Genomic DNA, 21,828 nt, shown 5'->3' with positions numbered 1-21,828 from the left:
TTTTTGCATGCGTTTACATTTTGCTTCATTGGCCACATTGATGGTTAAACGTCAAATAAATATGAACACGTGAAATCAAACATGATGATTTTCATTAAGAACATTATAGCGATCTTAAGCATTACCCAAAACACTTAATTTGGTTGAATTGACCAAACCGCATTAGTTTTTAAAACAGTTTTATACATCGTTTGATGTTTAACCACCAGTGTGGCTATTATATGAATTTAAGTATCGTCGTATTAAAAAAATAAAAATCCCCAAATTAACCACTCTCTAGGGGGTAGAGAAGATTCAGAATACCACCACAGGGGCTGGTATTCCGAACGCAATTAAAGCGCAACAAATTTAGATCTAAATAACTCTCTAGGGAGGAAATCTAGTCTATGCAATTTTTTTTACATACTCAAGTATTGTTTTTATTTTAATTTATTTATTCATTCAAAATTACACTAGTTTAAATATTAATGAACTTATTCAGGCTTTTTAGGCTATGCCCGTGTCAAGCCATAATAATTAACAATAAAAATACATGGTAAAAATAATCAGATTAAATTATAATGACATGTGATGCCATAGAATAACAATCTAGAAAAAAAGGTATAAGTAATAAATAATAAAATTCCAAAGAATACAATGCAAAAAAGATAATCAGATATAATTTTAAAAATATAAATTATACAAATTAAGATTCACACATAATCAAATATACAAAATAATGGTATCATTTAAATCAACAAAATAATGGTAAAATATAGTAGTATTTAAAAAAAAAACAAAATAACAGTATCCTTGAAATAAAATTTATTTAAATTTATTTTCATAGGAGAAAATTAAGCATTGTCTATAAACTTTAGTCTTTTAAATTATCCAATGTGTCAACTAGTTGATATTGACGATGAAACAAAATTATTTACATAGATAAGACCTCCCACAGGTATAAAAAAAATAAAGTTACCTATAAAAACAACGGTAAATTAATTTTAAGAAATACCTTATTCCTACTATTACCATTTTAAATTAGTGAAAACATTTTACTCTTAGCGAAGTTAAGAGCTGACACCTTTGATAATGCGGGTGAGATTCACTTACATGCTATACATCGCCTAAAAATACTTTTCAATTTTTATACTTCTTCTTGGACCAGCTGGTTTTATCAACAATATTGTGAGTTTGTCGAAATTTTTATAGACAAGATTTGGATTTAACCCCTTTGAGAGTTATTAATATATTACAAGAGATGTTCATTGACTTATTTCCGGATAAAAAATACAGAATTATTGGGTTGAACATATTTCAGCTCTTTAGGTAAAAACCTCTGTTGAGTAGAAACGTTTTACATACGAATAATTAAATATGATGTCAGACTAAATTTGTTTTTCACGTATTCGAAATTATAATATTTTGTTATTGTTATTATTATTATTAATTAAAATATACATTTATCTTAAATTTAAAAATTCAAAGGAGTCACCTATACAAAAAAAAAATTATTTACGAGTTAAGTCACGAGTGGATTAAGGCATTATGTTGAAAATTTTTAAAAATGCTATTTTTTACATAAATGAAGATTGTATGTACAGCCCTTTCACATAAAGCCAATTAAAACATAAAAAATAGCAGAAAACTGATTTTGATATCGAATGAGGGTGTTATTTTATCAGTAATTGTATTGGTCTTCAAAACATTAACGGTAGATATCTCTGCCTATTGTTTTTGTCACATTAACACCTTTCTCCACTCATGTAACACCTTTCTCCACTCATGTTTTCAACTATTAGTATATAAATATACAATTAATTCGAAAAAAAACAAATTTAATAATAAATAAAAAACATATTCTATTTACTTATTTACACTCTAAAAGATTGTCACATTTTCTTAATGTTAGTGCCAATGCCAATGACAATATGACAATATATTTTTTAAGGAGATGAATAGCCTTTTTTGAGAAGGGAAAATGGATGTACTATTAAAATCCGCATACAATCCCATACTCTTCAAATTATTTTGTTGATTGATTTTTGTGGAGTAAAAGAACTAAAATCCTTATTAAGTTAGTCTTCATTCTTTACAGTCAGTCTTTCCACTTTTTAATATACTTACCTTCCTTCTTTACAGTTAGCCTTTCCATTGCCAAGTACGGTGCTGATGCCGGCCCGAGCGACAAGCTACCCTACGTCTTCGGGGGCCGACTGGACTCAGAATACGAACTCGAGGGTCTCCACTTCCACTGGGGAGACAAGAACAACAGAGGAAGCGAACATGTCATGAACGATATCCGCTACCCCATGGAGATGCACATCATTCACAGGAATAAAAACTACCCCACCGTCACGGAGGCTGTCAACCATAAAGATGGCTTGACAGTGTTGGCGTTCTTTTATCAGGTGCGTAAATACAGGGTACACATCAAACATAAATAACATGACATTATATGTAGGTGTATTCTTCTTTTTCCACATCCGCTCCTAAGTGGAGCATGTGGACATCACCAAACGCCTAAAGATCCTATCATTCCTATCACCAGCTAGCACTTTCACCTCCTCCACACCAATTCCGCGTATCTTAGTTCCACCAAATAAAGGCGGAAGATCATCCTCGACAGTCTTCAAGAATGGCGAGAGCCCGTAGGTGTCAAGAAGAGGCAATTTAGGTTATTACACGTTACACAAATAATTATCCATACCAACCTATTGATCAATATCTTTTTAATTTGGTGATAGGGAATTATATTTTTTTATTTTATATTGAGCTTAAACCTTAAACTACCTAAAGATAATTTGCTAATACCCATGTAATATTATTATATACATTGTACAAGGATTTTTCAAAAATATACCGTGGGTCTGGACAATGGACACATCACCACAGCGCCAGCGCGGCGCATCCGCTCGGCAGTTGATGTGAGGCGGCCTCTGTGGTGTAGTGGTCAAGTCGCTTGACTCACACATGGAAGGTTCCGGGTTCGATTCCCAGTGAGAGCACAAAATGTAATTTTTCTCCTGCCTGGGTATACCGTGATGTAATTCACCATTGCAATTGGGCCTCCTGACCTGTTGTGGTGCAAAAAAAAAATATATTTGTTATTACGGTTCGTTCTTAATGACAAGAGAAGAATACGTCTTTCGCGGTCCATATCTAGACAAAAACTGCAAGTTTGAGTACAAACTGTGATACAAATATTTTGAGAAACATCAACTGGCGAGCGGATGGGCCCTGAGAGTGCGCGGCGCACCCGTACACGGGCTACACATCACTGTACCGCGCGTTGGTGATGTGTCCAGACCCTTACGCTTACATTATTTTTCAATAAAATAGCGTTATACCTTTATTTCAACAAAATTAAGCAATGTTCATTTTTATTATGCTATTTTCTAAAATAAATAACTAAAGTACACTAAAAACGCCCATGTAGATAAAATACTTTATCGGAGTAAAAAAATTTCAATCTAATTTTCCACACTTTCATTACAAATTGCCATTTCAGATGGATAAACTGCTAAAAGATTTTACCTTTTAAAAAAAATCTTAAAAAGTCAAATAATAAATAATTTTCATTAATGTTAGTAAAAAATAATTTTTGACCCGATGAACTATTAGCCTGCTGCTAAAATGTTATAATTTTATTTCAATTGGAATATGTTTTCAAATAAAATTTATAAATGTATGTTAGGTGGAACTAATGCATAATTCATATTTTTTCGTCATAATTAAGAGTTTTAAACATTTTTCTTCTAGATTCAAGACACGGAGGCAAAGGAGTTAAACCCGTTGGTGAAGAATTTATCTCTGATAGAAGCATATAATACTAATATGATTCTGAATACCACCTTTACTCTTTCTTCCCTGCTGCCGATCTCTACAGAGAGATTCTACACATACAAAGGTTCTCTGACTACTCCTCCATGTTCAGAGGCTGTCACATGGATCCTGTACCCCGAACTTCTGCACATATCTGTATTTCAGGTGACTCAAAAATGGCCAAAATGGTCATTTTTAATTAAGACGTTAAAAGAATTTAAAAACACTTCAATTAATGAAAAAATATTATGAATCTTCCGCTGGAACTTGACAAAATATAAGACATAAACCAACGAAAAAAGAAACTCAATAAACGCTCACTGTCTTAAAATATAAACTATTAATTTAAAATATGAATATAATACGTTTTTACAATGTTCAATAAGAAGAATGAACTGCACATTTAAAAATATTTTTTTAAATTATAAAATTTGATGTCTAATGGCTCTTCGAGCACAAGAGTTCTTTTCTTCTTTGAAAAGGCACTAGGAATGTAAATATCATAAGGTAAATTAAAGAATTGATTCGAACAATGTATTTATATCGTCGCTTTAGTTCGTTTTTGTCCAATATACCATTTTTAACAAAATTGAGTTAAGTGTTTAGAAATTCTGAGAAAGCCTTTATTTATTTTTTTATTTTTATTTTATTAATTTTTTACTCCCATAAGGCTTTTACATACATGGAAGTTATATAAAACATGAGTAAATAAACAACACAAAATTTTAAAAATAAAATATAAAGCAACAAAAGATAGAAGAGTGTTTAGAAGTAAAGTTGGTATAAAAAAAAGAAAATGAGTATTTAAACAAGGATGTAAATTAAAAAAAACAGTATATAAAAATAAAATATAGGAACATTGTTTAGAACTTAAGTTGGTATAAAAATAAAATTAAAAAGATGAGTGTATAAACAACATAAATGTAAAAAAATACAATATAAAGAAATAAAATATTGAACAGTGTTTAGAAGTATAGTTGTTTTATTAAAAAATAAATAAATAAAGAAGCTTTAGAAGCTAGATATTAAAAAAAAAAGATAAACAAATAAAATACAAATACATTAAAGAAATACAGTTTAAAGCAGCTAGGTATATAATATTACAATACAATATAAACAAAATATTAAGTTCTATTTGATATGGAACATATATGTACATTGATTTTAAAAATTTACAAGACTTATGTTAAAAACATTGATGTTGTTAGCATATTGGTTCGCAAGTATATACTGCATATGCATCGGTACAACTGGTGAATTCGCACTGTAACGGGTCGATGATGGACCACAGAAAAACAGAGTATTACATCGAGTAACTCGACCAGGCACTCGCACATTAATCAAATTTATAAGTTCACAGCAATCGAACATTGATGTTATTATTTTAAATAAAAAAAAGCAAGTCATTTAATTTTCGTCTGTTTCCTAATGTTTGGATGTTTAAATAATCATTCAAGTATGTGTATTTAATGTATTTAATCGGTATACTTAATTTAAAATTGATAAAATGCAAAAATTCATGCTGAACTCTTTCGATGTCCTCAACATAAACCCTGTAATACGGTGACCATATAACCAAGTTATACTTAAGTTGACTTCGCTTCACTTCGAAGTTGAATTTATAAAATTTAAATGAAAAAATTTTTTTTTTTAATTGTTTAAGGTTTTTTAACAATTTTTTTCTTAAGTTGTGGTCATTATTTATGCTTTTTTCGTAAAAAAAAACTTTAAAGCCCTATTTCTGCAGATTTGTGTTTTGGTCTGTTGGACAAAATAAAGTGAAGCGACGATATCGCCTTCCATATTGCCTTCTCAAAAAGGTTAAAGTATTTATTAATGTTAATAAACTTCCTAATGAGTTGAGGCCAGCACTTTTTTATAAGGATTTAAACAAATTTACAATAATGTAAAAAAAAAAAAACAATAAGTAATCACCTGCCTTTTGTATTAATATCACCATTTATGGCACTGCACTGTTTATAACAAAGTTTATGAAATTAATATTGTATGTATTAGTTAATTTATTGTTTATATTGGTCTTGGAGTATAATATACTCTAAGATATTAGTAAATGAATTTACTAGTTGTTCTTTTTTTTGGAAACTAGATAGTTTCCAAAGTTTCAGATGAACAAATACTTTACATTATAACCATAAAAATACAGTGAAAACAACCCAGGAGAATCCCTTTTTCAATATAATACTAAAAGTTGTTTTATTCAATAAAAAAAAAAATCTGCATAATACAATAATATTTATAGCTAAAGTAGTTTTAATGGCTTCTATTTCACCTAGAAGTGGTTGACGTTACTTTATATTTGTAAAATATGACATAAATATAAATATTTATGACATGTTTATTTCAATGTAAATTACATATTATTTAAGTGTTTACTTCCATTAACATAGTGTAATTTTAATTACTGGTTTTAAAGGTTTTTTCAGCAAAAATATTGAAAATTGATATTACTCAATTTACACAAAAAATATTCTGCATAGTGTATTTTCTGTACATTGTTATTGATAAAAAGAAATAATTTTATTTGGTATAACGGAATGCTAATTAATTAATCGGTGTCATATTAAGATAAAAATAGACACAATCTACCATACCTGTTTTTATTAAAGTATTCGCACCTAATGCACTGTTAAACCTAGACCTACAAAATAACATTATTTATGGGATATATTTGCATTTATATTGCAAGCACAAGTATTCAAAAACCCATTACAAATCCATACAAGAATGATTATAACTAAAGGTACTTTGTTGAATAATAAACAATAAAACATCTTATTTATGCTGTTATTGTTAAACACATGGTGACAGTATGCAGTTATTGAAATATGATTATCTTCTCATTATAAATTTCAATAAACTTTTTTATACGATATGGAGAAAAGTAAATACATAATATTACATCGTGTTTTCTGAGAATTTAAAAAAATTATATTAAGTTTTGTGAAGTCTGAAAAAAAATAAATAGGTATGTTATTTTCCTAAAGTAGTGTTCTGTGAACAACATTTTTTGTTAAAGGACGGATATAAGGAGACAATATTATATAAGTCATTATTTTTTGGTAAGAATTCTCTCACTGTACTGTTTTACTAAAGATAGATTTTTAAATTACGTATTTTTTGTATTTTCATTAGCCGTATATTCAAGGAATTGTAGTTGTGAAATCTTATTCTTTTCAGATGGAGAAATTCCGGCAACTGTCGGACAGCTCTGATGGAATTATTGTGGATAATTTTAGACATCTTCAGCCCCTGTACCACAGAAGAGTGTTTGTCCGCACTGTGATGGGAAACTCAGCTAAATTTATAAAGTATAACAACGTTCACTATAGCAAATGGGACTGGCTGGGAGAAGATAACTTCGACGACGATGAGGAAAATGAAATAGATGATGGAGAGTAAACAGCAACCGTGTATTGTAATAATTGATGAATGTCACTTATTAATAAAACAAACTATTTGTACCTCATATTCTAATAAATTCTCTAGAATACTAACAAGAAACTTAATTAGATTTAAAAGAGCGCAGGAAAAGAAGTATGTGGGCTATATTCATAATTTATTAACATTTGTAAGTTGTTTTGTTGTGATTTTTAAATAACCACACATAATTTCCACACGGCATCTTTTTCTTTTTAATAACTGATTGATTGCAATATTTTTTTGTAAAACAAATATCGCAAATCACAAAAGAATTACTAAAAAATAATTGTCTGCATTGGATTGACCAATATGAAAAGTTCAAAATTAATGAAGACGTAACAGAAACATTTCTATCTCCTATTATATAAAAAAAAGTTCTTATAAATGCATAAACGAATATATGATTAAATTTATAATAAACAAATTATAAAAACACTGCTTTTTAAAAAAGAAATCCTAAAAAATTTGTTGTTTATGTTCACATAAATTCTTCAGTTAGGTTATGCATTCAAATCAAAAATAAACATTGAGATTAAAGAAAATGCCGAGATGAAAAACAGTAAAAAAAATATGTACATAATCTAAACTTATGGTATATTTTGCATTTAATAAACCATATAAATTTTATCAATGCACTAAAGCAAACAATGCAATAATAACGTCGTTTGAATTACTAAGCCCTTTACTACTTTTAGGAACAATGTTCTGATTTATATATTTTTATTTAAATAAAGGTCTAATTTAATCTAAGTTGAATTAAATGTAACCGCACAGACAGATAGATGTTCAGTAACAAAAATTGGAGAAGGTAAACCAATTTTTAAAATACGAAAGAGTTCTTATGTGCCATTTAAATGTTTGTAATTTGATGAAAGTGCCATTCATTAACATGTGTATTTTATTACAAACATGTTTAACTTTACACATAAAATAATAAGAAAATATCTGATGTTTTTATTGCTAACATTTTAATTTTAAGATTTTTACAAATATTAAGATACGTAAAATTAGTCAAGCTATAAATGTTCAATATTAACAAAGATAACATTAACAATTGGGCAAATTTTAGAAGCATGTAGTTTCAAGGATATAATAATACTGTTTTTAATTTTCAAAATGATTATGTTATGTTAGTTTTTTATGGTTGATATAATATTATGTACCTGCATAATGTTAACCTAAAACTATTTGTTGTATTTGGTGTTTCTCATCATGTAACAATGTTAATGTTAATATAATTTAAATTATTTTTGTAGAATAATGAGATGAGTCATTTGACGATTTCTTTTAAAAAACAAAATAATTTGGAATGTTTCTATCATAACATACATTTTACGCTATACTAGAAAGCGGTGAGACCTTTTAATAAAACCAATAATGCATATTATGTACTAACTATAAATAAACTGAATTTTCTTAAAAATAACACAGTAAAAATTGTTGAATATGAGTTTTCAGTTAAACGAAAAAATATTTTGGCCATTTTATTCATTTTTATCATTCGATACTTTAACTTAATTTTATGTTTTAATATATTTTTTCATCTATACCTACATAAGTTTTTTATTTGAAATATAATAAATAAATTATTTTATTTAAAATACAACTTGTACGATTTTATGTGTGACTGTTTTGTCTATAAATGTACACCCTCAATATTTTTAATAACTAAGGGACAGTAATAAAATACATTTAAAAATGAGAAGATTTTTATTAACGATGCCTAAAATATCCAACAATGCTCTTTTAAGACAATTATTTATTTATAATTCACATGATAAAGAAAACCTTCAATAGCTAAGCTATTAAGATTTCAAAACTAAGAAAGCAATATTTATTTTTACAGTAAATATTTATGTAACTGTTACAATTTTTTATGCAATGATTAGAAAAAACATTGTGACAATAATATTTGTATATTCTCTTTTTTTGGAATGATTGATTAATATAGTAAAGATTGAATCAATGATATTATATTACACATCAATATTATAATGAACTGCAATGAAACAATTAAATTATATTACACTATATATTTACATAAAACAATTTTATATAATACTGCACAGTTAAAACAGTACGACACATTTTTTTAAAAATCCATTGGAAAATTAACGGACAAGGTCCTCAGGATTGAACATTCCCTGAAAATAAAAAAAAAGGTTATTATAAACAATTCAATTCCGGCAAGGTCGGAATGACACTACAGTGTAATAAAAAAATCCAAAAATATATAAAATGTTTATGGCAGATTATCACAATTCTAATGATATAACTATCAATGTATAAAAAACTGTTTTTATTTATAATTTTAGGGTTTAAAAACAAGCACATACAAAATGGCTCATAGTTAGCTTCACGTTATTTTAGTGCGCATGTAACAAACATTGCATAAAAGTATGGCACAGTAACGTAATACATGCTGTAAGTCCCGTCCCATAGGGTGCGAAATGTCTCCTTTTCAGGTAATTCAAAATATGCATATTTTAAACCTTTGTAGAAAATTTATCCAACATTGCACAGTAAAAATAATAATAAAAAAAGTAATGAAAAAACTCTATTCTTTAAGAAATTCCAGTGATATTGGCACCTGAAGCGTAAGACTGATCACCCCGTAACAGATGACTGAGATATAACGTCTTTCGAGTAACAATGCAGTATGCACTGGTGCATTAAGGGAATGATGATAATAAAAATTTCAAGTAATTCATTTTTAAATTAAAACAAAATTACCCTTGCACGACGCAGAATGGAATCCTTGCTCGCATCGTAAGGATGGTCCTTTGAAGGAATTTCCAGAATGGAAGGAACTGGCTGTGTGTGACCATCGATAATGTGGCGAATTAGCTCGGCTACATTCTGGTTAATTAGAATGATATCAATATCATCCCTCTTCAAGAAGCGCTTGAAGCAATCTTCAATTTCACTTACTGCAGTATCTATAAGATAAAAAATATTGAACTGGGTTTCACAGATCAGAATATTGCACTCCGCTCTAACAAAACTAGTTGGAAATGGCTTTGAGCCGGGTTGTAGTACAGTGGTAGTATTGTGTTGACTCATGAATCAAAGGTCCGAGGTTCAAATCCCACTCTACCAAAATTCGATTCTAATTTTTCCAGGACAAGTTATTTACATTTTTTAAGAAAAGGTCTGAATATTTTAATATTGGGGTACATAATTAGAAATTAACTATTTTTCAACTCAAAAAAAGTTCAGTAAATTATGAGAACACAAATATTTAATTTAACAAAAAATGGGAATATGTAAATATGAATATTGAGTTACATTTGACAATAAATCATTAAATAGATTGATAACGTTTCTTTTAATTGAAAAAAAAAACATTCTTATGATTAACAATGATATTTCAATTATGAGGACACTACAAAATAACTCAGCAATAGAGCGGAGTTGAAACCTCAGACCTGCAAAAAGCTGAAATCTAGGTATTATGTACGTGACTGAACAAAAAACTAATGTTAATATAAAACATGTAATTTAATCACATTTAAAATAATAATAATAGTATTTGGCTGATTTCTATAGCGCCATTTCAATCACCCCAGGGGTGCTTTACAATTCTACACCTAAACTTACATTCTAACTAAACTAACACTATATATATAACTACCTGATTTTAAAATTGAAGGTATGATAAACAAAAGTGGGATTTCAGTTGAGGTCTGAACTGCCTGCATATGTCGATGATTTGCAAGCATAAAGGCTATCAGTTCCAGGCAGAGGGGCCAGCTACCGTAAAAGCACGATCTCCGAATCTAGTGTTCGGGCAGAGCTAGAGTTCAACAAGTTTTTCTCTACCTGAATCAAATGCGTACCATAGATTTTTTTTTTGACATGTATTTTCCCTGTTAAACAAAAACATATGTTTTCTTGGATCTAATAACTTTTTACTGGGATAACTTTGTTGAACAGCAGTTTCATCTTACAAGTTCATTTAACATTACCAAAATAAAAACGGAACTATAAAGCATGTGTTTTTTTTTTTATAAGGATACTGTAAAACAATTTATTAAGAATTCAAGATTATTTAATTTATCGATACTACTTCTTGCCGGCAGTGCATTTCAGCGTCCATCATCTGCGCTGATGATACACGGCATAATAATCCAGAAAAACGTTAGACTAAAGGAACATATATTGGATATCGAAGATAAGGTCATAAACAATAGGTAAATGGGAGAGAAATTAGAGTAAATGTGTATTTTTTCTTACTATTGATTCATAAGCTAATTTTGTAGATATTAACATCCGAAAAAAAAAAATACCGTAAATGTATTTCACCAATAAAGAAAAAATACGAGTTCGAATATCTTACTTTTATCTACTACCATGAAATTTGGATGTCTGTTTTTATTGATTTCACCAACTCCACCCAACAAAAAACCGACGCACGTATCCTGCAATTAAACATAATCGCATGAAAATAGTGAAATGATTAACATATATTATGATAGTAATGACATTATTGGAAACATTTATAAACAAATAATTATGTATTGGGCTGAATAAAATCGACACATTACAAGGAGTTCTTTTTAGTGACTACAGAATCGCTATAGAAAAGAAGGTTTTTTTGTACGAACCTCATCGCCAATAACACTTATCAATTTTCCTTTGACTGCGGAATGAAGGGCCATTTTAATTTAGATTTAAGGAGTGTTCCAAAAATATTGAAAACAGGCAGAACTGTCACGAGCGAGCCAAATGTCACCTGACGCCGTGGTATTAGAACAAGAATAATGGCAATTTTTCATTAATAAAACGGTAACACTTTGATGAAAAGATATGAGCAAAAAATGAAACCGCATTTTAAATTTAATAGAAACATCAGTCAAAAGTAGTAAAATATTATTTGATTACTCAAATTATCAATTATTAAAGCCAACTTTGGAAAAAATAATATTTTTTTTGGGTAGGTACTAAATAAATTTAATATGAAACGGCGTCTCTTCAGACAAAAAAAGGCCAAAGCATTCGTATTTTGAAAATCAAATGGTGAGGCTTCTCAAGAAATGAAAAAAAGATTTACGTTGGTAGCTCCCAATATTTTTTTATTTTTTGTTACGTATTTTATTATTAATTATTAAAATATTACTTTATTTTTTGTAGTGATTTGTTCTTTATTATATTGTAATATGTGATGCTGTATTTTATTATATTATGTCAGTGCCATAGAATTATAATAATTCTATGATCAGTGCTAATATTATACTTGTTATTGGTCAAAATACGTTACTATAGTATATAATCTCTGGGCCAAAATAATCGAACAGAGGGATTCAATAAAACAATATTTTTTGGACGTTGTTTTCAAATCGAAAACATCATCGCCGTTACCTAAAATTATTAGGGAAAATGTTTATGTTATTGTTTACATATATTTTATTGTTAAACATAATATTACAATCGATTCTCAAATTAACTAACGATATTTAAATTCTCAGTACCCAGAGCCAGACCTACCATATGTTCATTTGGCATGAAAGATCAGACATTTGTTTACAGGGGAGGGGAGAATAACATATTTGTATCAATTTACAAATGTGTATGGCACCAATCCCTTTTCAATAAGTAATGGGACTCTATAAAATAAAAATTGTGCCTTGAAAGGGAAAAAACATTATCAATAAATAATTACATTATCATCATAATTTGAATAAATATTTCTTTACAAAATGCACCCTTCAAAAATACATCTTTCTTAAATGTACAAAACGGCAGTTGTAACAGACGCGGGGGGTCACTCTCTCTCCTGTAGCAATCGCTTCAGTCACAAGAAATGTATACTATAGGCGCAGGTGTCACCGCAGAATGGCCGGGCGTACAATAACCTGCTAGGGAGATATCGCTGTCTAAGTCCGGTATCTCTCCGTCAACAGGAACGGCGTGTGTTCTGGGGAAGTAGCCGGGAATCCAATCCAGAGAATATCCGTATTCCAAGTCCAGGGGGTAGCGGCAGTTGAATATTCAGTAAACGATATGGTAGACCGTCCAAATATCATATTTTTATTTTATCATTTTAATATCTATTCTATAAGCTTCGGTATGGCGATGACCACCCCCGAAAGCGACAAATGCTAGTCTTTAATGGGGGGTTAGTACCTCGCATACACATTCCAAAGTCCCTATTCTGTAAATATATTTAACGGCCCCAGGAAGGACCGCTAAGTTTTCATATGCGGCGTTACGTCGGCAACAGTAGTTGAATTGTAACTAATTATAACAATGGTCCGCCACTAACTGCACGTGGTTCTTGAAACACAATTTCTATGCTGTATAGAGGGTATAAGAAGAGTCATAAATTGAGGATCTTCGTAACTATTACGCAGGATAATTGTAAGGATAGAAGGGATGGAAATTTTTATTTATTAATTTGATAATTAAAAAAAAAAACAAATATTTAAAAACTTTATTATTTTAAGGAAAGAAAAAAAAATACAATAGAGGATAAATATACTTCTTTCTAATTGTAATACTAAATAGTGTTATTGCATCATTTGCCATCGTTTTCTACTTTTACAGTAGCGGGTGGATTTGTAAATGTTTCAATAGATTCCATAGCAGAATTGCACCATTTTTTAACATAAACTGGAGAATCTATCATAAAAGCAAAAACACTTTTTACTCCAGAATTCCAGTAAACTCTTCCAAATTGAGAAAAATCATCAGGATTGGGTAGACTAGGCAGCTGAAAAATAAATGAAAAAAAAAAAAATACAATTTCTGAATAAAAATTAGCCATTATAATGATGCTTAATAAAAACCCTTGGTGACAAAAAAATATTCACGAAACCTACACATAAGCAAATATCGACAAAAATTGAATAATGTACTATACTGGATAATTTTTTGAAAATGTATTCATAATTTACATCTTACACGATAGGTAAAAAATTGTGAAGTAATAGGTATACAGAAATAGATAATTAGGAAATTTAATTGAAATATTATGATTTTGTGTATACAGTTAATGATTTTGATAAAAATATGAATAAAATTTTAGTTCCCACCTAATTAGGCATCTTCAAGACCAGTCCCAAAGATGCCTACTTAGGTGCATGTTGGTCCGCCGGTTGCGAAATAATAATGTGCTTTTCCTTGATCAACACAGCACAAACTATAGCTTGCATGCACCAATATCCCGATTGTGTCATATTGTAAACTCGAGACAAGATCTGGACTTTTTTGGAGTAAGTCTTTATAGATTTAAAAAATCACTAAGATAGACCAGATCTTGTCTTGAGGTAGTAATTTATATATTTTTTGTCCTAGCTTTAATTTTACTTAGTTGTATTTCATTTGATTAGAACCTATATTTATTATAAGAAATTGTTTTTACCATTGTTAGAATGGATTGCATATGTCCGTCAATAAATAATAAACAAAATAATAAATCCAAATCATTTTAATGTTATATAATCCTGACTCTGATAAATTCAGTAACCTACCACTCAAAGGGCATCGATGTTATTTTTCGTGTTAGTGAAAAATAGCTGATTTTATCACAATATTAATTTTAATTCAACCTCTCTAGTTACCGTACTTAACATTTTTATTGAGATAACTATAGTTATATATGTAAGCGAAAATCTTAAAAAATAAAGATAAGAATTCAGATTACACTTAGATTAAGATTTTTACATACCCAAATTTGTTATATCATTTTTTTACGAAAAGAAAAAATATTAAAAGATAAAGTTAAATAAAAGATAGATTTTGTTAGTAGATTAACCCAGTTTTGTAAAAAAATGGGTTCAAGAGAAGTAAGAGACTTCAAATAGTAAAATAATGTTTTAGTTTCGTAATGTGGTAGTTTGTAAAGAAACATTCTAACATCTAGAATCTAGATGTATTGCTAATAAACTATAATTTAACGAATCCAACAAAGACAACGAGGGTTTTTCTAAAGATGTTTTATCCTGTGAAGAGGTGGATTGTTTTAAAAAGAATGTGCACACAAGTTATGTATATGCTATCTTATTATCAGAGTGTTCACATCCATCTAGCATAATTGTTTTGAACACACATACTTGTTTAGTATGAACACAACCCTGCAAACCACACAAAGACACATTCACCACTTAGTTTTAGTAGAAACTGTATATTAATTAAAATGTGTGATTTTCGTTTATTTTTACCTCAAAAGGAAGTTGTGAAGATGCTTCTTTGATATAAGGACAAGCATGAGATTTAATTGAACTATAAAGTTCTGCTGTCCTTTCACTATCTTTCCAAACACCTTGATCTGCAATATAATATACGGCCCCGGAAGCAAGGCCTCCCTTGATTGCAAATCTAAAATATTCAAATATAGTTTTAACTACTACTGATAAAAAGTGATATTACTTTGACAGACAAGGAAAACATATAGGTTATGATTTCAATAATAAAACAGTCTTACCGAATCATTTCAATTCTAATTTGAATTAATATAGGCTAAGCGTAGATATAAAGGTTTTTATTATTATATAAATCAATCTACAAAACCATTAGAAACAATTCTGTATTATGAAAATACAATTAATAACACTAATACTACAAAACGTTATGCAATTTGGCAATAATGGCAATTTACACGATTCTATTGGTAGCAGTGAATTTTGACATTTCTTGTTCCAATTTTCAGTATATTATAGTCTGTGGTTCCAAGTTTCAATTTACAATCTAACAAAATTGTAAAATCAAAGACGAAGTGTCAAAGTGAGAATGAAAAAATAAAATACATGATATAAATTTATAATAAAAATTAACAAAATTATTTTCAATGTCAGCGGTGTTGGGGAGCTTAGTGCAAGCGAAATCTCCATTTTTATTAAAAATACGATTCAAAATAATGTCCGAATCGAGGCCTTCTAGTGACATGTCGAAATTTAAGAAAATTCTTAAAGAATCAAAAAACGTTCTCATACTATCAGGCGCAGGTATCTCGGCAGAATCTGGCATTCCTACATTCAGGGGTGAAGGAGGGTATTGGAGAAAATATGTAGCCACTAATTTAGCTACTCCTCAAGCATTTAAAGCCAATCCAAGTTTGGTATGGGAGTTTTACCACTATCGCAGGGAATTTGCAAGGCAGGCACAACCTAATGCGGTAGGATTACTATAATTTATTAATTGGCCAAGTCATAGCCACCTTATGACTTGAACCCTGGAAAATGTCGTCTTCTGTAATAATGATTTGTTCTGTACAATTATTTAAATGTTAAGTCACATACTCAAATTCTAATCTAATTAAGCTTTCTTAATTGCTAATTAACTTTCTTATTATTCATATTTATAGCATTTATTCTATATTTACAACATATGTTTTTCTGTTATGGATGCACCAAAAATAATGTTTTAATATTGTAGTATATCTATTAATAACTGCCTACTTGTTTTTGATAATATTAGGACACAATTATACTTTTTATTCTAGGGTCATATTGCCATTGCTGAATTTGAGAGGAAATCAAAAGATGTAGGAAGAGCGGTGACTATTGTAACACAAAATATTGATAACTTGCATGCAAGAGCGGGATCAGAAAATGTTATAGAACTTCATGGGAATTTATACAAAACTAAATGTTTAAAATGCAAAAATATAGAAGTTAATAATGAAAGTCCCATTTGCGAGGTTAGTACTGTGGATTTTAAATGGTGCAAATTCTGTGTAGAGGTTAGCCAAATAAAGTTTGCCAATGGGTATTTGAGATCAACGCATGATCTGCATCTTTCGACCTGAATTCACTTCCTGGTTTAGACAATTTGATAGATTGTATGCTTGATGAAACATTTCCAGAGTTGCCGAAAGTTCCATTTGGGTTGACAGATTGTGTGCATCTTTACTTGGCTCACCTCTGGGTACTTAACTATGAAATTGGACAAAATGCTTTTCATAGTTGTCGATAATTTTATTGTTGAAAAATGGTCTAATTAATTTTTGTATTGCATTTAATTAATTTCGTTCACTGGAATTGGTATTCATTGAAAATTGCATTTTATGATTGTTTTTGAAGACAAACTTTGCTACGTATTTGTTTTGATTTCATCTTCTGAATAACTAACATTTTAAATGCAGATAAATAATTTGAACGAAAATAATCCAATGCACTCATCGACTTATTAGTACACATATCTGGCCCCTGAGCCCTCAAAAATTATGACACTTAACCGATACCCAAAGCATATTTAGTTGTTCATTTAACCGCCAGCCGGGTGTGACATGAGCTTGACGTTTAGAATTGAAACCAAAATGCCTGCTCGTGTTGTGAAAGCGTGTAAAAACTGTTCAGATAAACATTACAAAAAGGATGGTGTAACTTTTCATTGGGAAGTATTTGTTTATTAATCACTCATTTGTTAATCAACGCTTAAAATAATGAATATTCAAATATAAGTATTATTTATTTTAAATGTCAAATTACACATAGCAGCATAAAACTGAAGCTCTTCTTTCTAACAGGAGTGCACTCGTAGGAATATGGTTTTAAAAATATAATCAATATGAGTTGATATTATTTTAACATTCCCTAACATCAAGTCAAAAGAAGTAAATCGGTAGAAATTAAAGGAATTTAAGGGAAGAATCTGGATGGGATCCATAAAAAACTAATGTTATTTTCAAAATATTTAAATACAAACTTTTTTAAATACTGAAAATGGGTATCCTCCCATTTTCAGTAGTATATGCATTCTCCCCGAATGCAGCCCTGGTTTATATCATATTTACATAAACAAACTCGGTAACACGGTATTTTTAATTCTTTTTTTACTGATAATATTTCATTGATTACAAACTTTAAAAATTTTCCTTCTTTTAAAAAACATGCACTATCCTGGATTCAAACTAAAGATACGAACTCTTTTTTTCCATGATTTATTTTGTTGCCCTTTAATATTAAGGAATATTTTTGTGTTTTTTAAAATATTTTTTAATTACTATAAAAAAATACCATATTATCTTTTACAGAATATCTTATTTTTTCTTTCTTATGTTACACAAAAAAATTATAACTGTCCATTATTTATTATAGGAGCAAAAATTCATTAACATTTTCTTATATACCCTCGAACAGGCCATGCCTTTGTGGGATTTTTTTGTTTACTATTTCATTTCTATGTAATTATGCTTTATTTTTTTAATACTCTGTTTTATCATTTATGTTTATTGTAAAAAAATAAAAACTATGGGTTTGTTTCGTGTCATTTACTTTTTATAAATATTTTACTTTATAGGGCGCGTCTATTTGTATTAATAGGATGAATGCACTACATTACTATAATGAAATGAAACCCCTAATGCAGAAATTTATTCAAATTAATTAGTACTACACTAATTCATTTGAATAAATTTCTGAAACAAATAAAAATAGTACCTAATCTAATTTCGGCTAACTTTATACCGAGTGAGTTCATTAGAAAGAAAATAGTTTCTAACAAATAAAATAATTTGAATGCAAGTAGATCAATATAGGTGCACATTATAATTTATTTAAATGCAAGTGGACCAATGAAAGAATTTGTACAATTTTACACTGAATGGCAGTAGAATTTATTCACTTTGGCAGAGGTTCTTTGAACAGTTGATGAATAAATAAATTCCTGACTAGAATCCTTTTTCTATATTAAATAGGCATTAATAGATTTTTGGTGGGTTTTTCCTGATTTTTTCAATTTATGCTTAAAAAAATATTAGTTAAGTTATGTTTTTATTATTGAAACTATCAACATTGATTAATCAATTTTGCATTAAAATGAATTATTCATTGAAAATACATATATACAAAATTGAAATTTTTAATAATAATTTGCTGCATTCTGTAGAGTTGTAAACTAACCTCTGGCGCTATAAAAATTATCCGAGTAAATAAGTTCCCTAGAATATCATCATCATTCCCTTTCCATACCAAATGGTGCATAGGGCACTGCATTGGTAAACCAATTGCAGCGTATCTTGATCATGTTTTTGTTACATGAAGGTAAGATGATCAGTCTTACGCTTCAGGTACCAGTCCAGGGACTGTGAAATATTCTAGTGTAAATACACCCTTTTTAATAAATATTTGAAATCAACCATGTCAGGAATCGAACCCGAGACCTTTTGCATGGTAAGCAAACGCGCTGACCATTACACCACGAAGCCGACAAAGCAGCGCCTGCTATAAACTTATATTATTGTTGTAAAATAAATACTATTAAAAATCTTGTGAATCATTAATTTAATTGAAAATGTTTTTCTGTTGGCCACATTGTCCATTTATAGTGTGTAAACATCTGAGCTAATTAAACAGAAGTAACTTGATGTGCAGGCCTTGTCGGGAAGAGGTGCTCCAGATGCTGATGCCGTATCATCGGATATTCCTATTGAGGATCTCCCGCATTGCAAGAAGTGTAACGGGCTACTGCGACCCCATATTGTATGGTTTGGAGAAAATCTTGAATGCAGTGTCATCGACAAAGCTCGTAAGTTATTATTGTGTAAAATATGAAAAATACTAATGCAGCAATTTACTAAAAACCAGCTATTTATTAACAATTAACCTCAGGCATTAATAACGCCTAAGCTGTATGAAATAATTACAGTTTAATAACATCTAATGTAAATTTATATACATATATTTATAATATTATATATGTAGTTATATTTATTCTTTATTTTATTGATTTATTTTATAATTTCAATACAGTGTATCAAATATAATAAAATTATAAACAACACATGTAATATAAAAAATAAATAAAATAATAATACCTTGCTTAACTGCCTAACTAAGGTTGTGTACCCCTTTCAAAGACTGTCAAAAACCATAAATATTATCGCGCATATCATGAATTTGACAAACTTAATTTTGAATGAATTTTATTTTTAAGTATAAATCATTCAAATTATTGTTAATATTAGATGAATTTCTATTTTTTTGGTACTTGTTGGCCAGAGAAACGATAATTTAATTTATTCACATAAAACTTGCCAATGGGTTTCTTTCTAAATGGAGTTTTCTTGGGTCTCAAATTTTTTTAATGCCGAAAATAAACAGTTTGATTTAGATGTCGAGAAATTAGAAAAGTCATGATTGCATTATATATTTTAATTTGTTTTTAATCAATTGAACTTTTAATGAGCACTGTTTATTTCTGGTTCTTATCATTGCAGAAGCAGTACTCAATGAGTGTGATGTGTGTCTTGTAATTGGTACATCTTCGATAGTTTATCCAGCCGCCATGTTCGCTCCACGAGCATCGGCGCGCGGTGTTCCTGTGGCAGAGTTTAATATAGAAACTACACCAGCTACAGAAGAATTTGGATATTTCTTTGAAGGAAAATGTGGTACGACTGTACCGCAAGTATTGGAAATATAGTTAAAATAGTTTGTTTTAAACTCGGCACAGGTTCGACATAATACATAAATACTCAGTCAAATGGATGATTTACCATAGGAAAAGTAAATATGTATGTATGTAACTTATTGGTTAAAACATTTTTTTACTATTGTATACAAAATATAATATTTATTGTAAATACTCTTCTATGAAAATTTATTTGAAAAATGTACAAGCATATAATATAAGCTGTTAACTTTGAAATAAAGTCATGTATAACTAAAGTTTTTCGCTTATAATTTCAACTGCAAATGTTTAACAAAATATTTACTCAGTCAAATGGATAATTTAACATAGGAAAAGGAAATAATTTATTAATTCTGTTTTTATTAAGCTTTACAAAATTTTTACAAAGTTTAGTTGTTCTATTGATTATATTATGAATGAGCTTAGTTAGAATTTTTTTCATTGTTTTTTCAAATATTTATTGATTGTAAATACTTAACGATGAAAATGTTTTTAAAATGTACACGCAATATATGTTGGTTGTTAAATTTTTAATAATTAGCTGATTATTTTTTTCAAGACAAAGACAAAAGAAGGACAGTCAAAAATACAATACAACGGCCTTAACCACTACATTGACTTACTTTATCACTTGAAAAATTACACTGGAGACAAATTAAAAATCAACCCGAAAAAACACATCATAACCACCTAATTTGATAAAACATCACATTACTTGACCTTATAATATTTCTTATATAAACCCTAATGGGTTTTTTTAAATAAAAAATATTTTAAAAAAGCAATTTGAGATTACAACTCATGATTTGAAAAATGTTTATATTTTGTTGAATTTCAATCTCAAATGGTACCATTTCTCACATTGTTTTTCCTTTCTTTTTATTTTTCCAAGGGGCCTTTCTTCCAGAAAAAATAAGATAAAGGAAAAAACACAAAGTATTTAGAAAGGGAATATAAAGGTTTAGATGAAAAAAAATAAACAAATTGAAAAAAAAGCACTATAAAAATATAATTTAGAGCAAAAAGATTTGACATAAAAATCATACTATGAAGGTATAAAAATGAGTGAAAGTGATAAACTTTTTATGTATAATGGTTTTTATTGTGTACCACTATTATGCATATTGTACATTCACTTTTATTTATTAATTAATATCATACAATAGTTCGAGCTGCACAATTATTGTGGTGAATATGGCAATATTTAAATTTCATTTTTAAATTATTTCC

General features: G+C 28.9%; 4 protein-coding genes across 4 annotated transcripts in view; 2 read left to right on the top strand and 2 right to left on the bottom strand.

The window, feature by feature from the left end:
• CAH9 (Carbonic anhydrase 9) overlaps window positions 1-7,514 on the top strand; it is a 63,281-nt gene extending 55,767 nt beyond the window's left edge. Inside the window, exons 3-5 of the mRNA XM_088227408.1 lie at window positions 2,122-2,390; window positions 3,742-3,969; window positions 7,003-7,514. Coding sequence (XP_088083534.1) covers window positions 2,122-2,390; window positions 3,742-3,969; window positions 7,003-7,224 — 719 coding nt within the window. The 3' untranslated portion in view covers window positions 7,225-7,514. The remainder of the gene's footprint in view (window positions 1-2,121; window positions 2,391-3,741; window positions 3,970-7,002) is intronic.
• Window positions 7,515-8,936: 1,422 nt separating this feature from the next.
• Window positions 8,937-12,010, bottom strand: Vha14-1 (V-type proton ATPase subunit Vha14-1). Its single transcript, XM_088227410.1, has 4 exons — window positions 11,853-12,010; window positions 11,585-11,666; window positions 9,979-10,184; window positions 8,937-9,389 (listed from the first exon to the last, which is right to left on the bottom strand). Exons 1-4 carry the CDS (start codon window positions 11,904-11,906, stop codon window positions 9,357-9,359), a joined length of 375 nt encoding a protein of 124 aa, XP_088083536.1. The 5' UTR covers window positions 11,907-12,010; the 3' UTR covers window positions 8,937-9,356.
• Window positions 12,011-13,664: 1,654 nt separating this feature from the next.
• LOC148281057 (MICOS complex subunit MIC13 homolog QIL1-like) lies at window positions 13,665-15,864 on the bottom strand. The gene is made up of 3 exons (XM_088227407.1): window positions 15,671-15,864; window positions 15,408-15,564; window positions 13,665-13,957 (listed from the first exon to the last, which is right to left on the bottom strand). Exons 1-3 carry the CDS (start codon window positions 15,676-15,678, stop codon window positions 13,763-13,765), a joined length of 360 nt encoding a protein of 119 aa, XP_088083533.1. The 5' UTR covers window positions 15,679-15,864; the 3' UTR covers window positions 13,665-13,762.
• Window positions 15,865-15,875: 11 nt separating this feature from the next.
• LOC148281056 (NAD-dependent protein deacylase-like) lies at window positions 15,876-20,855 on the top strand. The gene is made up of 4 exons (XM_088227406.1): window positions 15,876-16,360; window positions 16,688-16,885; window positions 19,560-19,713; window positions 20,405-20,855. Exons 1-4 carry the CDS (start codon window positions 16,034-16,036, stop codon window positions 20,608-20,610), a joined length of 885 nt encoding a protein of 294 aa, XP_088083532.1. The 5' UTR covers window positions 15,876-16,033; the 3' UTR covers window positions 20,611-20,855.
• Window positions 20,856-21,828: the final 973 nt, after the last annotated feature.

The sequence above is a fragment of the Micrasema longulum genome, unplaced genomic scaffold (genome assembly GCF_059751315.1).
Source record: "Micrasema longulum isolate JH-2025_06_02 unplaced genomic scaffold, ASM5975131v1 h1tg000501l, whole genome shotgun sequence".
Classification (NCBI taxonomy): domain Eukaryota; kingdom Metazoa; phylum Arthropoda; class Insecta; order Trichoptera; family Brachycentridae; genus Micrasema; species Micrasema longulum.
The sequence above is the reverse complement of the archived record's forward strand: the minus strand, read 5'-3'. Positions and strand labels throughout refer to the sequence as shown.